Source organism: Pyrgilauda ruficollis, unplaced genomic scaffold, assembly GCF_017590135.1.
Source record: "Pyrgilauda ruficollis isolate IOZ18807 unplaced genomic scaffold, ASM1759013v1 scaffold24, whole genome shotgun sequence".
Taxonomy (NCBI): Eukaryota; Metazoa; Chordata; class Aves; order Passeriformes; family Passeridae; genus Pyrgilauda; species Pyrgilauda ruficollis.
The window spans coordinates 10,321,810-10,347,328 of NW_024523648.1; the positions used below are offsets into that span (position 1 = coordinate 10,321,810).

A 25,519-nucleotide genomic window follows, 5' to 3' on the forward strand; every position below is an offset into this window, starting at 1 on the left:
CTATCTCTAAGTTACAATCTTTTCTCTTTAATGCTGTCTTTAACTTGGCATTTGAATGTGTCCAGCAGTTGGTCTGAAAATTGTTAAAATGTTAAAGTGTGTGGTGCACATGTTGAACACTTTGGTGGAAATCTTAGAGGCCTGAGTTTTTAAATGTTTACATTGCTTTTTAAATACATTTTTAGAGGAATATAGCACCAAAGCAGATGGAAGCTAGTATAAGACAGACCATAATGGTGGTATCTTAAGAAAGTATTGAAAAATCAAGTGGATTTCAGCCTCTGCAGAGTGCTGCTGTGTACTGCTTTCATTTCCACAGAGAATTTACATACTAAAAAAAAAGGAAGGTAGTAAGGAGAAAAATAACTTCCTCCACCCGGTTGCTTAAATCAAAGGTAATGTATTTTGAGAATTTAGTTTTGTTCAGATAGGTTATAAACGGTTTTTGATATAGTTTTGCATTGATCTTGAGTGTTAGAACTATATGGTTTATTTGACAAGAAAACAGCTCACAACTCATTTTTTGTAAATGAAAGAATGTTCTGTTCTCTTCACATTAATATTTTATATTATTCCAAGGTGACTTTAAAGTGGGGACTGTATTACAGTTTAGATGCACTTTTTTTTGCCCTTCTTCTCTGGTTTTTCACATGAAAAGAGACAAATTGGTTTTATGGTGTAGATTTCTTCCAGAAGTCTACAAGGCAAGGGAGGTATAATCAGAATGGTTGGGAGCTGAGAGACAGATGTTAAGTAACCTAGTGAACAGCAGCAGCATTTGAGGTCCTGTGAAATTTAAAGGAGATATTAAGTAGGCTAAGTGAAGTGTGGAAACTTTGGGGAGAGGTTAGTGATTGAATAAATAATTAATTCACCTGACAAGTATTCCTGTTCATGAAATTTGTTCAGTGACAGCCACTATTACTTGTTGAGATCTGAAGAGTTGTTTCCTGGAGCTTAACACCATGAGATACAAAAGGGATAGATATCTACAGGCACGTAAGGAACAAGTTTTGTCCAAGAGAAATCTTACAAATGGTCATTCTCAGCACTGCAGAGTACTAATGTCAATGAAAATGTCAGTTGACAGAATGCACAGCTCTGGTTTCCATTTTGGTGCACCGGGATTGGTACAGAAAGGAGATGTGATGTATCAAGATAACGATGAAGAAAGAATGCTTCCTTGGTAAAGGATAGGGCAGACCAAGAAATCCAAGCTGTACATATAGATTGGGCAGTATTTGGAAGACAGAGGAATTGGAACCATGTACATATGGGAGAAAGAAGTCTTAGCTCAGCAAGTGTTTGTGTTTGGCGAGGATGGGAGGACATCTGGAAGGCAGGGATCTGGGCTTGTGGTGGAATTGACAAGAATCAGCAGTATCATGCATGTCTTCAGCCTCATTGGCCTCAGATAAATTTCTTTCCAGATTGTTGCCCATGGTAAATTAATAGTATTGTTGCTATTTTCAGGTGAAAATGCAGTGCATAATAGCGCTGTATTAATTTCCATCTGCAATACATTTTTAGGCAGTTAGAACTTAGTCTTTTTAAAAATTGATATGAATCCTAAAGGCATGGGGATTTTAATGGAAAGTAGAAGAGAAATGTTTTGGTTTTTTTCCAGAAGTAATTTATAATTCAGTTTACCATAGCGGATAATCTACAGAATTTTACAGTTTTATTTCTATGAAAACAACAATTTTGTTTGAAAGAAAATGAAACAAGAAGAATGAGCGCTTGTGGTGAATATGTTTGTTGTTGTTTAACCCTTTATTATTTTTGTTAATGTACTTTAATCTCGATATAGTAAGTAATAGATTTACCATTCTTGGGTTTTCAGCAGTGACTCCTGGGTAGTTTTAAAACCTTTTACATTCATGCTATAAAGTATTTTATAAACTAACATTAAGTATTTTGATTGATGTGAATGTGTCTCTTGACAGTTTGCAGTACTACTCTTTGGGTAGGTCAAGTAGACAAGAAGGCTACACAGCAAGATTTAACAAACTTGTTTGAAGAATTTGGACAAATAGAGTCAATTAATGTAAGTAAGCATGTTGCTATGCTTTTTCAGAAATGTTAGACTAGTCTCTGAATTCTTTACAGCTGCTTAAACTTGTATTTAGGAGACTTTACTATCACAGTTAAAAATTGTGGCCATGGTATTTGCCACCTGGTTTTGATCTACTCTGTTTTGTAGCACTAAAGACAGTACACTTCAAGGTAAAAAGGCTCTTCCTAAGTTCTAACACTTTATGCAGTTTTTAAACCAGGTTTAATTCTGGTTTAGTGATGTGTCATGGAGCAGGTGTCATTTTTCCTTGGTCTAAGAACACCTATGATGTATATCCATATTGTTCTTGGTTACTTTCCAAACAGAGGATTCCTTAAGTTGAATCCTTCTCGATAAAACATTTAGAAGAAAAGAAATTGTACTGTAAACAAACATTCTAAAATGTGACAATTAAAAACATGCTTGTAATTGGGACATACAATTCTCATTACTTAGAGTAATTTAGAGTCAGGTGTTTAGGGTAGTACCTCAGTTGCCTATAATTCAGCTTCAAAGAAGGTATATTTCTCCTAAAACAGCACATCTGCATGAGAGAAATCTTGCTTCAGCAGTTTTAAAATGCTTCTTGTGCAATTTCATTCATTTCAGATGAAACTTTTACTGTTTTCCTGTTGTGTTAATATATTCAAATATGTAATTAATACGGAATACTTTTTTGTGACTTTAGAGAATCTTCTAAAAAGTTTCACAAGTGAAAAAGCTAGCCTCATAGTCAGATATTTAAACCTCATTTTGATTTGCAGGGGCTATTTATTAAGGAAAGTAATGGAACAACTATACATGTCCCAGTGCCTGTTACATTTCAAAGGCAAACCATATTGTAGGTAGTTCATCCTACACATTCCACAAAGCTTAAGTAACTGGAATAACAATGTATATCCTAATGCAGGTCTCAGAAAATATGTTTACAGTCTGTCATCTTACATGTTTGTTATGTTACTATGTGCATTTAAACAGTGCAAAAGTACACCAAGATTTTTGATTAAAAGGGAGGTAAGCAATTGTCATACGTGACAATTTAGCTAGCATAAGCTTGCAAAGATCACATGCTATGTCATACAATAAATAAAACATGCTATACATCCATAATTACAGTAAAACGTAAGAAAAAATTCACATTCAGGAATGAGGAGACTACCCTTTAAAAATGCAATATACTTTTAATCACTATTGCTCCTCTGTGAGAGGTTATTGCTCAGCTCACAGAGAATCTGGAGCTTAAGAAGTGGTAGCAACCTCTGCTTTTATGATGCTGTCATAATGTAGCTCCCAGTCTGTTCCTTGTTCAAATCTTTCATGTCATTAATAACACTCATTCTTCAGCTTGCTGCTGCTTCTTGAAAATGTTGTAACTGAAGTAGCCTGCCGGTTTCACTCTTAAGTTTTCTTGATACCCAAACTTGTTAATATGACCGATTAAGGTAACAATTGTTTACAGTGTAGTAAGCCTTTCCTTCTGTAGTATTAGTATTCAATTAGTGTTCTTACATAATCTGAAGTACTGATTTTCCTACTTTTTAAGACCACTGCTGTTTTTCCATAGATGATTCCCCCAAGAGGATGTGCTTATGTCTGTATGGTACATAGACAAGATGCATATCGTGCTCTTCAGAAACTTAGTTCTGGGTCATATAAAATTGGATCTAAAATTATTAAGGTAAGGTGATTTTAATCTTAAGGATGCTGTCCATTTCCATCACAGTACAATTCTACTATGATGGTTGGTCTTTTAGCAGCTGTTCTTTCAAATGTACAATGTGGAGAAGAAGAATGAAGCAGTGAGGTGTTAACTGCTTTTTTTCTGTGTGAAATGCAGCTTTTAACAGGCAGTATGAAAGACAGAAAAATTACTTGATCTTTAGGAAACACGTGGACCATAGTTTATATACATACAGCCTAAGTCCTGTACCTGACCGTTTGGGTCACTTAATATTAAACTTTGTAGTAGTCTTGGAGTTAAGTATTTTGTTAGGTGTTATAGGGGCTTCTTCTACCTGCTTGATACTTTAGGGTAAGTCATTGAAATGCTGTATTTTTAATTTCCCCATATATATGTTAGGATTAAGGTAGAACAAATTTAAGCTTTCTGATGATCATACATACACCTGTTGTAGAGGCCAAGTAAACTTCTTGCAGGTTCATTTAAAATCCAAACATTGTTATAACTTTTAATTAACAGACACTGAGGACTGATGTGCAGTGACAGAAACTTGAAGGAAATAATCTGAAATATTCTGTTCCCAGGTTATATTATTTAACCAGACTGTCTGATTGGGTTTTATTTTCAGATTGCTTGGGCTTTGAATAAAGGTGTGAAAACAGAATACAAACAATTCTGGGATGTGGATCTGGGAGTTTCCTATATTCCATGGGAGAAAGTGAAATTGGATGATTTAGAGGGCTTTGCTGAAGGTGGCATGATTGACCAGGAAACAGTAAATACAGGTACAGACATTAACAATTTTGATAGACAATGTGTTTATTTTGGTAATTGCAAATTCTCAGAAAATTTATTGTTTAGGAAATACAGTCTTTTTTCATTTGCTTAGATTTTTCTAGCTCTTTGTTTACAATATAAATGGCACTGTAATAATGAAATCTAGATTTTATTTTTAGATTAATCAACTAATTTTAGTTTTAATTGATTGTCATGACAATGAAGAATTGGTGACAGAGGATAATTAGCTTAGGTCAGTTAATAAAGGTTAGCATATTTTAAGAGGTTTGAACTTCTTGTGCACTGGGATATGAAATATTAATTTGTGTAGAAATTGTTATCTGCTTGTGATTAGGAAAGTCTTATATTCTGGTAAAATACTTAAGCTGAAATTAGAATTTGTTCTGACAGGCACAGCTTAGCAGAACCTTATGGTATTTTTTTCCATAAAGTCAGAGAGACAGGAAAACACGTAGTGTTAGCCCTTATTCTGAAACCCAATTGAACAGTTTGTTAGGTTTATGAAAGATTTACTTGTACTGTAATTTCTTGAAACAGATTTATACTGAAATAAACAGTAGATGAAGACTTCTGCGGTAGTGACAGTGATTCTTCAGGTCAAAATACAGTCTTGCTTTGAGTGAAAATTAAGTATAAATGACAAAAATTAAAACATGTAACATTACTGAAATACATTCACTATGTTACAATTAAAGAACAAAATTCTTGAAGAAATGGCAAATGGAAGAAATGGAGGTGGTGGTGGGGTTTGTTTAACATCGGGATTCTTTCTCATTGTACAGTTGCCAAGTGATAACATACATATATTAGCTACAGGAGTTTTTAGAAAACAGGAGCATACTCTATATTGCAAATTGTTTACAGAATGATTGGTGAAAAAAGTTGGCAAGTTTTGAAAAATCAGTTTGTATATGGGCAAAATTAAACAGCATTTCAGGTAGATAAAGATATTTTGTTCTTTAAAATACACAGTAATAAATAATTGCAGTCATTCTTTTCAAAATAAGTTTGAGGGCTATTTGTAATGAATCTATGTAGATACTAGATTAAAATTTATTGTTTAAGAAGGAAGACATCTAAACAAAAATAATACATTACTTATCTTTTTATAATAAAATACATCATTTTTGAAGAGTGGGAAACAGCCAGAAGCTCAGAAGCTGCTAAAGAAAATACTCAAACGACGCAGAGTGCTACAGTTGATAAGAGTACCGTTATCACAACACAGACAGAAGCTTACACACAACCAGTCACTATGCTGCAGGTTGGTATTGTCTGAGTTTGCAAAAGCCACACAGAACTGGTGGGCAGACTTTTTATTCAATACAGGTAAACTTTAATGCTGAGTTTAAGTGATAAAATATTTTTAAGTCCTGCATCCATTAGTGTTCATCTCTGAAATATTTTAGAATAGTTGCCATGCATAATCTTTAGTTTCATGCAATTCCTTAATAAGTTTTGTACTTAGTGTTTTATCTTTCTAAATGTGTATAGACATTTCCAGTTGTTGAACTGACATAAAATTATATGAATGTTAATATATTTGCATTTACTTGAATTGAATTTTGGACTTTTTCCTCTTCGCAAAAACTGTCTTCAGTCTTCCTGTCTCAGCTGTCTTCTAATGTACACTGTGATCAGTATATATTTAAAAATACATGTATATATTGTGTTTATACTGCTTCCGATTACATCATTGTAAATATGATGAACTGTAACAAAATACATAGCTCAAACAGAAATTCAAGAAATAATAAATAATTTTCAGGATTTCATCGGGATTATTAGCCTTGTAATTACACACACAAAATTTAATTTTCCAGTACTGTTCTAAAATACATAAGTTTTTCTAGACACTAGAATCACTGTTTTCAAAGTGCCCCCAAATTGCTACACTATTTATATTTTTCTTCCTTTTCTCGCTCTGCATTTCTGCATTCACCCCTCTGCAATAGGTATATTTTTATTCTTGAATAGAATAAACTCTCTTTTCGGCTGTGTGAGAATGAAGTAAAGATAAAATAAGATTCTTCCAGTGTCCTTGTTTGTTCATAGTGTACCATTTCAGAATGCAATCTAATTCTTCGGTGTTTGAATTATATACAAAGCCTTGGTACATTTAGTGCTTGATATCAATTGCAGTTAGATCAGTTTATCCCTTTTAATGTCCTTGAATACTCTTAAATATTGAAGCTGCTTGTTTTTCTTTCCATGAAAAAAGATTCCAGTAGCTCCAGCTGTGCCTGCTGTTAGCTTGGTTCCACCTGCGTTTCCTGTCACAATGTCTGTCCCTCCTCCTGGTTATAGCCCAATTCCTCCTCCACCCTTCTTGAGAGCAAGTTTCAACCCTTCACAGCCACCTCCAGGTAAGTCAGTAAAAATGAAGTGCATTGTGTAATGAGCATAGGCAGTTAGTATGCTTCTGTGTACATCAAAGTTTTCTGTCAGCTACTTGTTACTGTCTAAGTGAATTGGCCTTTGACTCCTAAATTACATACTAGATTAAAATTACTTTTATCTAACTTGGTATTATTTTTACCAGTGTATTCTGTTGAGAAGAAGAATCACAGCTTTCTACCTTTGTGAAAAATTAAAATTTAAACGTACTTAAAATCAATGTCCTTCCTTTTGAAAGTTTTGAAACTCTTGATTTTCTTCTTTGGATACTACTGGTAGATATCACATAAAGATGCACCTGCAGATCATCTGTAGTGAAAATGGGGTTGTTTTTGTTGCCTCTTCCTATTAATACGTTGTTTGCCAGTGTACAGTGGCACAACTTTTTTGGGATAAATAATGTAGGCAGTCTTTTATTGCAAAAGTTTATTTGCTTTTCATGTAATCATTTGTCATTTTTTTCCATATAGGTTATATGCCTCCTCCAGTTCCACCTGTTGTCCCACCACCCGTTGTCCCACCACCTGTTGTCCCACCAGTTGTTCCAACACGTAAGTTTGATTGCTCTAACAATTGTTTGTGTGTGATGAAAAGTTTACTCTGTTTATAAACTCCTTGTTATTTAATCATAAGCAAGTTAATTCTGTGTAATGGGAAATAGCAATGCAGAAGTTGTTGTTTAGCTGGTTTAAGCAGGCATTGAAAAAAAGACTTCCAGAGCTTATAATGTAGACTGAAAAATTGTACCTAACATGGAGTTAAGTTGCAAATTGTTAATTATTTGTATGCCTAGTTCAATATTTGCACCTTTCTAACATATGTAACTATTACTAGAATTATTTGGTTTTAGTCACTAAATAATATATAATAATCTATTATAGTTTAGCATTCTAACTGTATTCATTTCACATTTAAAGATATGTTAGAGTACTGATTGCTTAGGTTTGCCTGCAGCTCATGATCTCTAGAAAAAAAACCCTAAATATTACATTGCTGATTAAGGATAAGAAATTTATTATCAAAAAATGTACCAGTGAGGGTAATTAATTTAATTTCTTCTGATTTATCAGCCTGACTTCTACCAAACTAAATTTGAAAGTTTCACTATATGATTACTGTGATACACTTCTGTTACATCTCTACAGCTTTAGTACAGCCTCCATTACCAATTGCACAAGAGACGATGAAGGATGTTCCTTTCACTGGCCTTGTTCTACCAGTTGGCACAGTTACTAGCAATCTAGCTACTCCAACATTATCTGCTGGAAGTGTTTTTAATCCCCTACCGATCAACAAACCAGAATCAGATGACAAAGGACCACATCTTACAGACCTTCAGATTTCTTCCAGTGAAAACAATAGATCTGGTAAGATATGTTTTCATTATATGATATGATCCTGTACAGGAAGCATCGTACTCTGAGACATTTTTGCAAATCATAGTCCATTGAGCTAGTAACTACAGAATAGGAAGTTTTGGGCTAGGTAGGGCATGACTGTGTATTTAATTTGGGGAAGTCATGAGAACCATCTTTGTCATCATCTGATCAATGACTGCTAGCAGCTTATGCTCAAATATGTTGTTCTCATAGTCTCAGGAAGTAAAGCTGAGTCTGGGAACTCATCAGAAAACTTCTTAAAAATGCAGTTTGATTTCACAAATAGCAATGGAAAGGAGCAGTAGAGGGTAGGCTAGTATAACATCTATAGAACTTCATCAAATATTTTAATAGTTTCATTGCATAAATTGGGTGATGGCTTTGGGGTTTGTTAATTTTAAGCTACTATACAGTCTTTACTATGTAGAGACATTCATTTCTGTGGCATAATGTCTATGTATCACCAATGTGATTGAAATAATATATATTAGTTATAGAAACTGGGACAGACCTTGTCAGCAGTATCATCACTGCATGCATTACCTAAACATGGATTTAAATTGCATTTTGTGTTAACACTGGTATTTTTTTTTTTAATTGTTTTTATTATCCCTGCATTTCAGTGCAAAGTGATGTCTCGAGTACCTCTGGACTTGTTGGAGGAGTGCAGCCACCCAGTGTCTCAAGCAATTCTGGGCTTACCGGAGAAGGGCCACCATCCGCTGGCTCAAGTAGCTCTGGGCTTGCAGGGGGAGTACAGCCACCCAGTGTTTCAAGCAGCTCTGGAATTGTAGGAGGAGTGCAACCGCCAACTGTTTCCAGCAATTCTGGTCTTGCAGGAGGAATGCAGTTGCCTGCTGTCTCCAGTAGCTCTTCTCTTGCTGGCGGGATTCAGCCAACTAATGCCTCAAGTAGCTCTGGACTTATGGCTGGAGTGCCACCACCAAATGCCTCAAGTAGCTCAGGGCTTCTAGCTGGAGTTCATCCTCCTGGTGTCTCAAGCAGCCCTGGCCTTCTGACAGGAATGCAGCCACCCAGTGTTTCCAGTAGCTCAGGAGTTCTGGCAGGAGTACAGCCACCGAGTGTTTCAAGCAACTCTGGGCTTCTCATAATGCCACCACCCAACGTTTCAACTAGTTCTGGACTTATGGGAGTGCCACCACCAAATATTTCAAGTAATTCTGGACTTCTGGCAATGCAGCATCCAGGTGCAGTTCCAAACATGCCTCATTTAAATATCAGTAATCAAAGAATGCCAGGAATGCCTCTTATAGATATCCGTCCAGGCCTAATGCCCCATTCGCCTGGACCAAGGTTTCCATTGATGCAGCCAGGAATGCCACCACAGCGTACTATTCCTCCTCCCGCAATCCTTGATCCATCTCTTCACCCACCACCACCTCGAGGTCCTTTTCCTCCAGGAGATATTTTTAATCAAACAGAAAGACCTTTTGGAACACCAGGAAGACAAAATATTGATAACATTTCTAATCCAGAGAAAAGGCTACCACTTGGAGGTGATAACATTCAACAGGAGGGGGACAGAGATTATCGCTTTCCTCCGGTGGAAAACCGAGATAATCTTAACAGACCATCTCCAGTGGATGTCAGAGATTCTGTTGGACGACCACCAGTTGATCCAAGAGAGGGTATAGGAAGGCCTCCAGTAGATGGAAGAGAACATTTTGCTAGACCACATATAGACATGAGAGAAAATTTTGGAAGACCAGGTATGGATAACCTTGGCCGAAGAGAGCATTTTGGTTTCAATTCAGACAAGCACTGGGGACAGAGAGGAGATTATGATGAAAGAGAGCACCATGCCTTCCCTATTTATGGTGGCCCTAAAGGCTTCCATGAAGACAGAGAGAGGTTTCGGCATGTAAACTATAGGTTTGATAGTAGAAGTGGTCCCAGTTGGAATAGAGGATTTGAACAAGATGCTCACAGAGATTTTGATGACCGCAGAAGACCCTGGGAAAGACAGAGGGATAGGGATGACAGAGATTTTAATTTTTGCAGAGAAATTAATGGAAACAGGTTTGGAAGAGACAGAATGTCAAACAACTGGATCCCGCCTCCACATCCACGGGTTTTTGAATATTTTGATGGGGCCACTTCTCAACGCAAAGCTGATAATATGCCCCAGGTAAATGGTGAAAATACAGAGACAGAAAGTCAGCCACCAACTGCACAGGTGCAGGATGATCCAGAACTTTATGAAAAACTGACATCTTCTGTCGAGATAAACAAAGAGAAGAGTGACACAGAAGCTGATATAGAGAGTGAACCAGTGGTAGAAAGCACAGAAACTGAGGGGACATAATCATCACTCAGTAGGTAAAAGATACCTTTTGTAAAGTTGTCATCTCTCTGTAATAGATAAATGGCTGACTGGACCGTAGCAGTTCACTTTTGTCTGCCAGAATTAAGTTAATCTGATGTTCATGTTCATCTTTCACTTAAATATCTGTACAACTGACTTGTATAGAACACTGTTCTTAATTTGAACATGGTAGGTAAACGTTTTTTGCTTTTGGGTTTTTTTTTTAATTTTATTTTATTTCTTTGGTAAAACATAAACTTGCCCCCAATTGCTTTTAATTTCACAATGATAAATTAACAGCTTGTCAAACAAAGACTTCCTATGGAAGAAAATGGAATTTTTAGATACTACCCATAGTTTGGCTATCAAAATTGTTATACTTGAAAACAGGTGCTGGTGTATCTTGTCCGTGTTTTTAGACTGCTGCAGAATTTTAAAGTATAGATAAAGCTGTGATATTTTATGTTCCTACAATTCGGCAGAAAAAAAAATGGCCCATGTTACTTAAGGAGCATAACACAGAGATTAAAAGTGATTTTGTAAAATCTACACTATAGTCTCTGTTTTCTCTAAAGTAAGTGTTTGTGATTTGTTCCTCGTACTGCAGTGGGTTTAAAAAATGAAAAAAAGTACATTTTAATGTTGGGTGCATTTTGTTTTTAGATGCCAATAAAGCATATTTGTTTGATAACAGTGTTTTAGGTATTGTATTTTTTTAAAAAACCTGCAAGCTCTAAAAACTTGGAATCAGCTGCAATATATGCTTAGCCAGTTGTTGCAAAAGGTTTATATTACTTTTGTAAAACCAATGCAACAGTTACATGTGCAAGAAGCATATGGTTTTTACATCAAAGATCATGAAGTCATATTAGTTTATGTAAATAACATGTATGTAAATATCTGTGTAAACTGTTTGTAGATACCTCTTTTTCTGTGTGTGTCTGTGTATGTGCAGGCACTCACAGAATACTGTAGGCACTTCAATAAAATGAAATGAAACTAGGTTGTAAAAATTTGCCTTTCACCTTCTTTAGGTAGTAAGATCAAACTTATTTCGCTGCAGTGCTGTCAAGCTTCTGTTTATCTGCTCATGCTCATTGTTACAGTGTTCTTACTACTTCTAGAAGGTGCAATATATATACTGTAAGAATATGCAGTAGTATTCCAGCTTACTTTTTAAAATGCAGATATGCATGAAGCCAAAACTTAAATGAGTATTTGCATTTTTTTTTATTTTGTAATATATTTGGTGTTATGGATAGATAGTGTTAGTGTTTGAGTGCTTTGTGGTTAATTGATTTTAATGACTCAAAGCTCAGAAATGTCGCATGAAAAGTAAGCTGATGTTGGTCTAAAAAACCCGACATGTTTTACAAGAAATAAGAGTTGGAGGGTTGTGTTTTGATGGAATGACATTGAAGTTGAACCTCTTCTGAAATTGTTGGGATGAATTGGCTGCTTAGGTAAATTAGTAGTGCTATTCTCTCCCGTTTCACCTGCTTTGCTCCTCGTGTATCCTTTCAATTGGAAAGGTTAAGCTGTAGGATGATGTCAGATTTTCAGTTTGTTCCATTCAAGTGCGTTTCACCAACTTCTTTCAAAATAAGTTTTGTTAAAATTCTGTGTCTGAAAACATCCTCTCACTCAGTTTTAAGAAGTTTTCAGTTTTAAGTTTGTTTTCCTCTTGCAGAAGATAATAAGGGTAGATTCTCTTACATGAATGCCCCTTTGGTAAAAGAAAAGCTTCTAGCTCAGATTAGACTTTTGATCTTTAAGATTAAAGCATTAACATGCAATTTTTATTTCCCCTTCTGCTTCCCTTAAAGGGGTGAAAGTATGAAAACATCACATGAGTGTAAAGCATTAGCATGCCTTTGAACCTAGAAGCAAGTTACTCGTGTGTGTAGTCCTCTGGATGGTGGGGTATTTTTTCATGCTGTGTCATGGTTCAATTTTTCAGTTCCAGGGACTTCTATTCTGGATAGTAAACAGACAGCTTAATGAAGGTAGCTCTTGGAAAGAGTGGACTTGAATGAATTATTATCTATTGCGCAAGTAGTAGTCATTAGGTATGCATTAATTAACCACTACCTTGTAATGGACCTTGCTGATGTGTTTATTACCAGAACATGTCTTGGGAGTTGAGATGAACAATATTGAAGGTAAATGTATTGTCAGGGGCGGTCTCTGGCTCAAAGAACTCGACCAGTGCTGCTGCACCAGCTACTTGTAGTGTTCTGGTCAGGCAGATTTGATTGTGTGAAAGCCCAAAAGTACAAAATAGCTCTAAGGATATTTTATGAACTTAAGGGGTTTTATTTCATTTTAATATGTTAAGTTTGAAAAGGCTTCAGCCATAGGCCACAGAAATAAATACTCAGAATCAAACACATATTGGCAGTAGCTTTACTTTTAAAGCATTTTGTTAAAAACTCCTGAAAACTCGAAGTTCATCTGTTGTTCTTCTAAACTGGGGCTGGCAGTGTGCCAAGTTGTTCATAGTATGAAGATTTAGGTAAATTACCAGGTGAGAGTTGTTAAACAATTTGGTTGGTAGTGATATAGAACAATGCATTTAATGAATCTATTATCTTTGTTAATATCTTTCAAACATGAATAAATTGGCTACTGTACATATGTGTTACACCATCCATTTCTAAATGCTGTTTTTTTGTAGAATAAAAGTTTGTTGTACAGTCTTCAGTTGCATCATGTTTACAGCTAGAACCGTTCTATTTCTTATTTAAATAATGTAGCATGCAGATATGTATTACCAAAATATAGCCATACTTAGAAACTTGAAGGGACTTCATATAAGTGAAACACTCTGGTTTCTTTATCTTGCCAGCAGGAAGTTTTAAATGTTTCAGAGCTGGAGTGGAGACTTTCCTTTTTTACTGTAGATTAAGCCATCATAAACCAGTGTGTGCACTGAAAGGAGCTGTCCTGACACCCAGACCAGTTTTTTGATGTGATTCATGGGAGTGACTTTTAATTTTTACTTTTGCAAAGGAGAGACTGAGATTGGGACAGAAAGAAGATGGGACCCAGGCATTGGGGTAGCAGTTCTGTCTTACGCTGGTTTAAAGCTTGCTGTATGATGAAAGGTTGTGTGTTCTAGCAGCTGAAGAAGCTGATGTATGATACACATAAGTAACAGATGCATTGAAAAATACTTCAGGTAGCTTTGTAGGCAATACATTGTATTTAGGCACTCACATTTACTTGAAAACCATATGCATCAGTAAGTTGTTTGATGTATTTGCCTTTTTAAACAGGCTGTGGTTCTTTCACTGTAGTGCATTTGAGTAGAGCACTATATCCATAAAGATGAAATGTAGCCTTCATTTGCTATAAGGATATGATTTCTTTGCTGAAGCCTTTTCCTGTGAAGTACTGGTATGCTTTCTATTTGTGTGTGGTACTTCCTTTTGTTACAGACTCAGGGGAATATATCCTGTTAGATTCCTTTGCTTCAGTAGAGCTCTATAATATACCTAGAGGCACTTAAGTGATTTAAATGACTTTATGAAGTTAAGGAACTTTTAGCCTGAGTAAGTCAACGTGGGGGTACTGTAATCAAGCCTGTAGTGAGGCATGCACAGGCATTCCTTAAGCACAGTTGGAAAATTATAAAATAAACTTATGTATAGAAGATGTTTATAAGATAAGCCAATTTATTACACAAGTCTCTGAATATACAATTTGAGCAGTTTTGACCATATGGAAGGATATTTTCTGCTGGTCAAATTGAAAGTACTCTTGGCTTTTTCCCCTAACTCACATCTTTGGGTAATTTGATTTGAAACTGATAGAAAACTAAATGAGTGAAACTAAACTTCATTCTCTGTCTTTTCAGTAATGGTGACTTTTTGTTGCTTGATAATGGGAGAGCTGAGCAGTCAGAATCATAGAATGGTTTGAGTTTAAAGGGACCTTAAAGATCATCTAGTTACAACTCCCATGCCATGGGCAGGGACACTAGACTAGGCTGTTCAAAACTGCATCCAGCTTGGCCTTGAACACTTCCAGGCATTGGGCATCCATAACTTCTCTGGGCAACCTGTTTTAGTGCCTCACCACTCTCACAGTGAAGACTTTCTATATAAGTCTGCTGTACATCAGTTTAAAGCCATTGCCCCTTGTTCTTTGCTCTTGTGTAAAGTCATACTCCAGCTTTATAATTTTAAAACCTATTCAGAATATCAGGAGTCATCAAGAGTAACTGGACAAATTTTTGTTATTAATTCATGTTATTAAAGAACCTTTCTTTCCCTTTTTTCTTGTTGTTGATTCAGGTAATTAAAGGATCTTTCTTTCCCTGTTGTGACATCTACTGCTGATTCTTTTGAATTTTTGCAGTAGTCAGATTTTTCTTTCAACTTCCTTTCCATAAATAAGCATGCCCTATGAAGCCATTACTGGTGTAGATGAGAGATTGTTATGAAAGGCATAAAGGCAGGATGTTCTTTTTTTAATTTGAAGCTGCTTATTTGAATAAGAATGGCAAAAGCATCTTTCCTTAATTGTAAGTAGTCTTACATTTTTGCTTGAAGGGCTGTCGCAGTTATGTTGTTAACTCCACTTATTTGGTACAAGTTCTTTGGGTGCATGATAAACATAATTCAATTAGTGTATGTACTTGATACTTCATAGTCAAGAAAAGCCAAGTAGAACTACTAAAAAGAAAATTAATGACATCTCTTTGAGTAATAACTCACATGTAAGATCTGAAAAGTGATTCTTGTCAGTGATGAGAGTCTCTTAATAGGGTTTTTGTTGAAGTTGGTAAGCTGTAAAATTGTATTTGCTGTTATTCTTTTATTCCTATATTGCAAGAACTTGATGAAAAAGGGTTGTCTCATTGAATATCCTACTCTTAATATTTTTTTAGATGGGCTGCTACCAAAGATTAGAGGAGGCAATTCTAGCAGTCTAAGCACTCTCACAAATGAAGAGGTTCTTAAGATGTATTGTACAGTTACAGATGAATGTGTTTTCTCTCTCCAGGAGTTTAAAGTGCACATTTCAGCACTTGCATACTAACAGTGATATTAGTTGTATCACTGGCTTACTAATCTTATTCTGTACTTTGTCATTTTTCTTTTAAAGCTAAGTCACTAGTGCTGATTCTAAATTTTCTTATCTAATGAAATCATACTAAAGCCCTCAGACAAGGGACTACTTGGTGCTTTGCAAAAAACAGTATGATCAGAGAGCATTGTAACTTGTAAATAGGCTAGTTGAAAAATTTTTTAATGTTTTATGTTTTAATGCTACAAAATTCCTCCTGAATTATTTTCTGTATGCATATCTGTTTCATAATGGATATGTGTTCACATTAACGTGTGTTAAGATTTCTGTTGAAATGCAGAAAAACAGATTCTTTAAAGCAGATGACTTCGTGTGTTTCTCAAACACTTCACAGGTAACTTCACAGCCATATCGATTTGCATACTAGCACATCACAATTGTGTGCAAGCCAGTGCAAGAAATCCTTACTAGATGAATAGGTGAAGAGTGTTAAATGGATCTAGAATTGCTAACCCAGGTGTAGGTCGGTAGGATTCACCTAAGCCATAGTTGCTGGAACTTTGGATCTGAATGTCACTTCCACACTAAATAGAGATCATAAGTAAAGTAGTTTTTTCTTGACAGCAGCAGGAATTAAGTTGAAATGAAGTGTATTTCAGTGTATAAAGTCCTTTCTAAAAATGCATTCACCTTCATCTAGTCAATGGAAACTCTGTCACTGCCACCTCTGTTGATCAAGGGGGAAAATATTTTGGATTTATGCTGTTTCTGAGGTAATAACATCTCATTCAGCAATGCAGTGAAATACAGTTTTAAGTGTGCCTTAAGTTTGTCCTTTTGAGAAGGACCGCCTATTTCAAACTTTAGACAAAAATGTAGAGAAAATAAATTATTTTTTTGTCTGTACAATTTGAAATGTAATTTTGGGTTCAGTGATTTTCATCCAGAAAATCTTTGTCATTTCAGTTGTGCAAATACATAAATAGTACATGTACGCTCAACTTCAAAAATGTTTACTGAAAGTTGTGCTAGTTTGTCCAGTTCATTTTCATTGTTTTTCACATGCCTGCATTACATTATTTTGTCAAGTGGTTCTATCACAGAATTCCTCTTACAGTAAGTTAGAAATACCTTTGAATTATGTCACTCAGTTGCATAACTGAGATGTTTAAATCTAGGACAGCCATAAGTCTTTGTCTCGAACCTCATGGATCTTTTGTGCAGTATGACTACCAACGCAGGTAACTCACTGTTGAGGACCCTAGTGATAAAGGTGTCTGTGATTAAAAGTAAAATATGGACAGCAAATTAAAATACTTGCTGATTGTTTTTGAATTTTGCTATTTATTAAAAGCAAAATAATGGCATCTCTCAAATTCCATGTTGATTAGAAAACACTGTATTAAAACTATGAACTTGGAGGGCTGAAGTTGTATGAATTGATAAAATGAGCGAGGCACCCATTATTTTTGTTAGAATGTAAAACTTTGAAGTGATTAGGATAAAATGTTATTTTTACAAAATATTGAAGTGTAATTTTAAAGTTTTGTGTGCATACTGCTAGTAATTTCTGTGCACACTTCGCATGTGCTTTGTTCCTGCAATCCTTATTTCATGATCAGAAGCACTGGAAAACAGGAAAGTGGCATGAAATAGCATATTCTGGCAGACACCGAAAATACTGTACAGAGTGGATCTGTATGTAAACCACTGGACAGATAATGGTTTCTCAGCAGCAATAGCTTGTTAGCCTAATTTGAAATGAGAAAAAATACAGTTAGAAAGCATGAATAAACCTTTTTTGGTTTTTTTTTTAGATTCAGTAGTTAATTTATGCATTCTGATTATTTACTAATTAACAAGCAAGCAAGCATCCAAAGATTTTAAGTACTCCTGAGCATTTTTCTTACTATTGCTCATACCTCAGTTAAAAATGAACTCCTCCTCACCATGTCCAAACAACAAAAGACCCCCCCCCACAAAACTCAGGTAGGTGTAAATATTTGTCAGCTTACAAGGTTCTTGGAGGTACAACTTGACACAGATGTTAATATACCTGTTTGGATATCTTTAAATAGTAAATTCTTTAGATCCCAGCCAAAAGCATGATGAAGAACTATATCACTTGCAGGGAATGTGCTAAATTGAAGTTTTGGTGTAAAATCCAAGATTATTTTGTTCCTTGTTTGAGTTATCTCCTAGTCCAAATACTGCCCTTGTTCAGGGTTCCACTCTGAATGCTGATTAGAGGATGTTCTGATTAATGCCTGTGTAACCTGTTCAATAAGTAATACATTCTATGTATTGCATCACTATGATACAGACACTAGTGAGAAGCTGGGAGTGATGCTGTTTAAGGCAAAGCTATCACAGAAAAAAAAGGGGAGATTATGAAATTGTGTGAATCACCAATCTCAAACATTGCTATCAAGGAATGTCTACTTAGTACAGAGATAATTACTGATTACTAGTAATTATCTCAATAGCCATAAGGGTGCATTTCACAATAGTATCCCAGTTTGACAAGTGCTGGCTGCACCATCTCTTGCATTCTGCTATCTGCAGAAAAAAAAAAAAAAAACCCAAACATTTTATTTATTAAAGTTGTTACATTCTTTCACGTTATTGCTGGAGAATTTAAAGTAATGCTGCTTTAGTCTAAACCAGTATGTGCTCTACAGCCTCACTTTTTTACCAGTGGGACATGACTGTTTCATAAGGTCCAGGATTTCAAACTCTGTCTGGGGTGTCTTGGTTTCTCTTTCAGGGCCCTTTACAAGAGCAGGTGATAGAAGATGATATGGTTCTAATTTCCTCAATTTTTCTACTGCTTTTAACACAAAGGCTTCTAGGGGATAACTTTTTTTCCCTTTCAGATTCTCTTTCCTGTGCAAGTATTTATGAGCAGGCAACCCTAGTAAAGATTTTATTGGGATTCTAAGAGTATGATGAAATAGACTGTATAAAATGTCTGAAAAAAAATTGCAAGCACTATACTTGTCTAGTCCTGTGCTAGGAAATTCATAGAGTTCATAGAGAAAGAAAGCAAGCAAATTAAAGCTATTTAAATGCATTGGTCTTATATTCTTGCTCTTCCAAAACGATGGTACTTTCTAAGTAGATCTTTTTACTGTAGCACATAGAGCTTCCCTTTAATACATGGTCACTGTTCTTTGTTCAAAATCCATTATGTCCTCCAGCTTTCTTTTCTTCATCTGCATACTGCTTTTTTTGAAAGCTTATGTTTATTTAAATAGCATTTTTTTTTCTTCAAAAGATTTAAAAATATGAATGCACTAGGCTAATAAAGTTTCCTTGTTTCATTTTAGAATGTGCTGCTTAACTCTCCTCAATAAATTTCCTTCTCCATGAAAAGTTCTTATATTTCTGTATTAACCAGATTAGAAGTAATGAATGACATGTAAAAAAAAAAAGAGAGAAATAAAAATTTTATTCAAAATTATATATATTTGTCATGATAGTCTGGTTCTAGCATGTTCAAGAATGTAACTAAAATGGCATTTTTCACACGTCCTAGCAGATTATCCTGTCTCTAATATGCAACTTGAAAAATTGTGCACAAGCTGGAGCAGCCTCAGGAGCTGTCCCATGCAACTTGTCCATACTAGTGAATACCAAAGTCTTGATTTTTCCTTTTTCATTCTCTTCTTGTCCCCAGATATTCTAATTATTCAAAGTAAAGAAATTTAAGCAACCAACAGATAGGCTGAAAGCTATGAAGAATTTCACTTTTCCAGCTTGGAGAATTAATTTGTTCTAAATGTCTCTTATAATCTTGATACGTTAAAGTAGACAAACATAAGTCCAAAAGGAAGAAATTGTGAAAACAATTCTGTATAATATTTCTAGCATTTTTAGGGTTAAAAAGCCTGCTGAAGAACTGGAGAGATTGTAATTAATGGGCTGTTTTAAGTAAAAATTACATTTTTTCAGTGGCCCTTCTCAAAAAATTTCATCATTATTCTTTTGTCTCACTTCCCCCCCCCCCCCCCCCCCCCAAAACTGGGTCCTATTAAGCGTCCTAGAATGCAGCTTTGAAATTACACATTTTGTCTTAGAGTAACAGTCTAGCGTTGACTTGAGCTACATACCCCAAAACATGCAATACATTACATTTATTATTGTGGAACTATCAGTGTATGATTTTACACAAGCTTATGGAAAGCTTAGCTGGAGAATTTGCAGTCTGCACTGTGGAAGGAAACACAAACTTCAGTATTCACTCTTCCTTTTGCTGTGCATGCTACACTTAAGGTCTTCTTGCAGCTGACACAGACTTGTTTTGTCTTCCATCTTTGTCTCGTCAAAGGAGTCAGAGTTGGACGTGGGAGTGCTCACATACAGATTTAACTGCACATCATATCTGAAAATCAGTTGAATATTTAAAAATCTAAATATTTAGTTTGAGTTCTAAATCTAGCTTGCTATGAAACATTTGGTTGGTTACACCAGACTTTTTACACTATTTGGTGTTTTATTTATTTAAAGCAAAACAAAATATTGTTGCATATATAAGAAAGGTTCAGTCTTGTTGGTGGTTGATTTTGTTATGAGAGAATACAAGTTTCCCAGTCTTATGCTATAGAAAATGATGTGCTGGTGAACTGTGAAAGGCAAAACCTTAAGTACCCTGACACTTGGCTAGAAAAATACCAACCACAACCTTTCATCTCAGCTGTGAGGTAGTGCAGAGAGTGCAAATATGTCCAGGCAAACTGCTGTGTTTTGCCAGGTGGCGCAGGCTTGAGAGGGGAATAATATCGAGCCAGACACAAGACCCCTGCTCATCCAGGGATTAAGATTGTCTTTTCTATCTGAGCCACAACATTGGTATGACTACAGCAGTCTTTTTATACTGAACTTTGTCACATGCTTAATATTTATAAATAGGAGAAGTATTTAAAGTTAGTATGTTTTTCAAGATAATAGTTACTGCCAAATCAGATTTGTAAACCAGGGGCTCTACTTGAAGGGAATGCAGTTACAAGCAAGAAACATGATAAAACCACTGTAGGTACTTGTTTGGATTGTTCTGGAGCAGAATTGTATCTAAAGATACTACAGGCCGTTCCTACTTCAGGGTCTGAAGATACTATAGGTGGTTCCTACTTCAAGGTCTCACTTGGTGGGAAAAGGCCAAAAGTCCATTCTGAAACTTTTTGTGATTCTCACCTTCCAAAATACTCTTCAGTAGGCTGATACCTCAAATAGACCTTACATCTGCATTTGTTTTCCCATTCCTCATGTAATCTTGACCATGCTAGATAACAGCCAGCACAAACGTACTACATCTCATTCTCATCACTGATCCTAACAAGGATGTTCTTTAGTCTCCTCCTGTCCCCTTTTGCATCCTTCAGATGCCATTGTTAGCCATTTCTAAAGACATTGAAATAGGAAATTTAGTGTTTTTCTTTAGGAGCAAAGCCTCTCCTGGAGTGATGAAATACTTCCCCAATTTTTATTTTTACCCTGATTTCTTTGGCAAAAGCACTTCGAAGTGAGCATTTCAAAGCTGCTTATTATATTATGGTTTCCAGTGTCTTTGGTCTGAAAGTGCATTTTGATGGGTTTTGAAGGAACAGTTTCTATGTAGTCTTACTGTTCCTCTATATTTTTCCTGCCTATATGGAGCAGTGGTGTCTAGCCAGCCACTGCAGCCTATTTCCTCACCTTCTTAAGAGAAAAAGTCCAACGTGTCCCCAAAACATGCTGACATTTTCTGCAAAGGGTGCCTTCTCAGGCTGTGTGCAGCAAGAGGAGCATGCAAAAAGAATAATCCTGCCTTTCCAGGACACCTTATGCAGTTTTTGAACCCTTCTTTGCAACAAGTCTGGGTTTAGGAAGATGAGAGTAGCAGCTGGATGAGTTTCTCCCCTGCTTAACTATCATCTGTACTGGTGCTCAGGGACCTTACATGAATTGCCAGGTTAGCAGCTGGTTGTGCCTTTTGTGAAGGGTGGCCACTTCTGCCGTGTTTGTTCTGAACACTTGACATACCAAGCAGAGCCCTGAACTCTACCGGCACCTGTGCAGTACGGGAGTTGCTAGTTGTCTGTGACATGTGGCAAATGCTCTTTCATGTGTGCTTTTTTCTGTTGCTTCTTTGAGAGCAATGCTATTGCTTTTCCACTATTGAATTTTCTCCTGCTTAAAATAGAGTTTGATGAATGCAAAAGTGGTGAGAGTTTATACCCCTGCTCATGAATATGGTGAGGATACTATACTCTGTATCAGAGTGCCATTAAATTTGTTGTTTTCTAGTGGTGAAAAATTTAACAAATTTAACAACTATTTCTTGGATCATGCTATTTCTATAAAAGAACATGTATTTTCTGGCTGTATATACTGCAGAATAAGAAAATTGAATTAGTTTCTTTTTATTCTTTTACCTTTTATCTTTATACTTTGTGTCCTGTGTACCTGTCCATTGATTCTGTGTACAGTATGCTCATTGGCAAAATGCATTAGTACTTTATTAACTTTCTTCTCTCAAAAATTATGTTTTTTTCCATCTGAATGTACCACAACCTAATGGACTTAGAGGAGGATGCAAAAATGAGCAGCCAAGCAGCACAGGAACTGGGAAGTCTCTTCCAGTAGGACTGAGGAATGGATTGTGTGCAAGAAAAGGAGAGATCTTTGAAGCTCAGTCACCTTACCTGTGGTTATTGATATTTTATTCTGCATTCTAAAATGATGAACACTTTTGTATCCAAACCCATAGGATGTAGCAAATTGTCAAGTGTCAGAGTATTGTAGGATTTTTCTTCTGAGAGAATCTCTTTTGGTGAAAATTAGACTGTGTGGCAGCTCCTCTCACAAGGGTGCAAATATTGCATTTGAAAAATTTTCTAAGCACTTGCTGTTTTTGTTACTGATGCAGCAAACCTGAGATTTTATATTCCTTTCTTTAACACTTAGGTACTGATTGAAAGTGTTTTTAGAAGTGTCAGCAGTGACCAAAGGGAGATTACTGTGGTTTTGAAGAACTGTGAAACTGAAGGATTTGTGAGGGATGTTAAGAGAATTTACTGGGGATTTACATATGTTTTCACTTGCTTATAATGTAGAATTGGTGCCTAACTAGTTGGCTGCTGCTGAGATTAACCCTGTTATACTTTGGTATTTTGTTCTGCTTTTGGTAATTTCAAACATGCAAGAGTTTTGTTTATGTCAGATTTGCAGACCATGAAGGGTCACGTGTAGTCCTGTCAACACTCAGGAGGAGTCTTGTAAACTAAGGACAAATTACTGCTAGCCATGATGGTGATAAAAGTTATGTTGAAAGGGAAAAAAGTGATTTTCAATGCAAGAAATGCTGAATGCTTTGTTTGTGAGAGTAGGGTGTCTTTCTTAGTTGGATAGAAACTATAAGGAGAAACAGCTAAGTTAGCTGAGTTAAAATCTAAAAAGTTCTGCAGGTATTTATTTCTTTAAATTTTTGAATGATATTCTGATGCCTCTTTTTTTACTCTTGCTTGTAATTAAGATGTTTTTTTCTTCCTTGGATTTTGCTTGGGCTTCATTATATGTATTTCCCAAGCCTGGTGACTTGCTGCTGTGAAACCAGCAGAGGGTGCCCAGCACATGCGAAGTCGTTGCTGTTTCTTCCCAGCCCACTGTGGTGCAGCTTTGTGGAAAGCAGAGAGCTGCTGCCTTAGCCCTGTACAGGTGAGGTGCTGTATATCTTCAGTACAGTTCTCAGAGCCATTCACTGCTGTGCCTCAGTGCACTGCTTTCTGTACAGGTCCTGTGTGTACATGCTCACTGGGGTAGTTTTCACCCTCTGGTGTACCCTCTGTTGTACACTAGTTGGATTTTCTATTTCAGTTTTTTTCATGTTGATTTGTACTCAGTGCATTAAGAGGAAGCCAGAGGTTTGTTTAGTCTTACAATGTTGAAATGTGAAAGGAAATCCCAGAAAGCTAGAGATTTTCATGTGATAACCTTCGTGACTGACTCATTTCTTATTCTTCTCGTTATTAAGATCTTTCCTGGTTCTTCTCTGAAGTTTTCATTTCTTTTTTTTTTTTTTTTCTCCCCATACTACAGTGAATATCTTTTCCCTCTGTTCAAGATAAATGTGATTGTAGTATTCTGTGCAGGTACAGAGTATGGATTAAATTATGTTCTTTACTGTGAATTAAAGGAAGGAAGTAAAGGCGAATCTGGTTTTATTTTGGGACTTTTACAGTATAAATACCCTGTCAGTTTTTACATGGACATGAGGTTTTTCAAACACAGATTCAATAAGCTGTTTTTAAAAACCACTGCTTAAAAAGAAAACAAGCTAATAGATTTTTTTCGTTGCATCTGATAGCAGAAATCCTAATTTGTCCCAAACAGTAGGAAAGAGGCTTTTTTTACAGTTTTATTTATATCAGCAAAGAAAGAAACTTTTGTAAGTCCTTTTTCTCATGTTAGAATCAGTTATGTCAAGAAGGCTCAAAGTGTGGTTTTCACATAGCAATGCCCAGATTTGATCCCGTAGAAGTTAAGCTGTTTGATTGCTGCTTGAATTACCTTTACTGGGGTAGCACAGAAGGTCCAGCACAAAACTCTGGACAGGTCTCCTTGTGTGTGGAGCCAAGGGCAGCCAGCATGTGTCATTCATAACCTCATGTTGTCACTTGTCTGTCTTGGATTCTGTCACCTTTATCACCACCATCTTACAGAAGGCATGTCAGTAAATCTCCTGTGGCCTCTTCACCTGCAAAGAGCTCCACATGTACATTCTTCTCACAGCAAAGAGGAGGAAAAGTCTCCCACCTTCCAGATTTCTAGCTCAGGCTATCCAGCTCCTGGTGAGATGAAAGAGAAGCTTCATTTGAATGTTCAGTGAATAGTAACTGGAGACGTGGCAAGAGAGATGGCTTGGGTGGGGAAACACAGCAGGCATGTTTGTAATGGGAGCATAAAGGCTCCTGTCCGCAGTAGAGCCATGGCAGTGAGGAGATGGATGGGCTTTTGTGGAGTCACGCTGTTCACATGGCAGATGAAGGAATACTTATGGGTATACCAAAGAAAGCCATGTTCCACATATAAAGCAAAAGACAAACTTTATTGTGTAAGTGACTGCAAAACAAAAGGAAATATTATTAGGTCTTCAAATATTGTTTGCAAATTATGACTGTTTATAGACTCAAAATGGTGAGAATTTAACATAACTAAAAATTGTCACTTTGAAAATAAGATACATAATATCTATAATTCTCTTAATAAGAAATCAAGATCTGAATATATATTAAACTATATAATTGCTAAACAAATTTGTTAATATACTATATCCTCTCATCAAAAAATATAATGGTTCTATTTAATTCTAGATCAGAATATTTCGGTGGTCATTTTAGTAAGAGTAAACCTAGCTACAGGGAAAAAAACCAACAAAAATTGCAAATGGAAAACTAGATTTAAGAAATTATCATAATGTTCTCTCATTTTTTTTCTAGATTTAAACAACTTGAAAATAAAAATAATTTTAACTTAAACAGCTAAAGGTAATTTTAAGTTTTCATGTTTTATGCTGCCACTGTAAATGCTGGACAAGTTCCCTGCCAGGTTTCCAGGCCCTTATGTCAACCAGAGCACCAGGAGGAGCACCTGTGCTCCATGTGCCCGTGCTGTGGCTGTAGCTGCTCAGCAGCTGCCACCCTTGGTTTGGTACATGCGCTGTCCTGGGAGGGGGCCATTGGTTGGATCATGGTGCTGGTAACACCAAGGCTGGGGATTCAGTTGGCCATTTTCTTTAGAGTTGGGCTCAATGATCCTTGTGTGTCCCTTCCAACTCTGAATATTCTGTGAATCTGTGTGAAAGTTGCTGT

At 36.1% G+C, this 25,519-nt stretch overlaps 1 protein-coding gene across 1 annotated transcript in view; it reads left to right on the forward strand.

Annotated features, from left to right (window-relative positions):
* The window catches only part of SCAF8 (SR-related CTD associated factor 8), a 49,918-nt gene extending 38,593 nt beyond the window's left edge, over positions 1-11,325 (forward strand). The window contains exons 14-21 of the mRNA XM_041470033.1: positions 1,947-2,047; positions 3,621-3,734; positions 4,366-4,522; positions 5,669-5,799; positions 6,757-6,901; positions 7,403-7,483; positions 8,078-8,299; positions 8,935-11,325. Of these exons, the coding sequence (XP_041325967.1) occupies positions 1,947-2,047; positions 3,621-3,734; positions 4,366-4,522; positions 5,669-5,799; positions 6,757-6,901; positions 7,403-7,483; positions 8,078-8,299; positions 8,935-10,637 (2,654 nt within the window). The 3' untranslated portion in view covers positions 10,638-11,325. The remainder of the gene's footprint in view (positions 1-1,946; positions 2,048-3,620; positions 3,735-4,365; positions 4,523-5,668; positions 5,800-6,756; positions 6,902-7,402; positions 7,484-8,077; positions 8,300-8,934) is intronic.
* Positions 11,326-25,519: the final 14,194 nt, after the last annotated feature.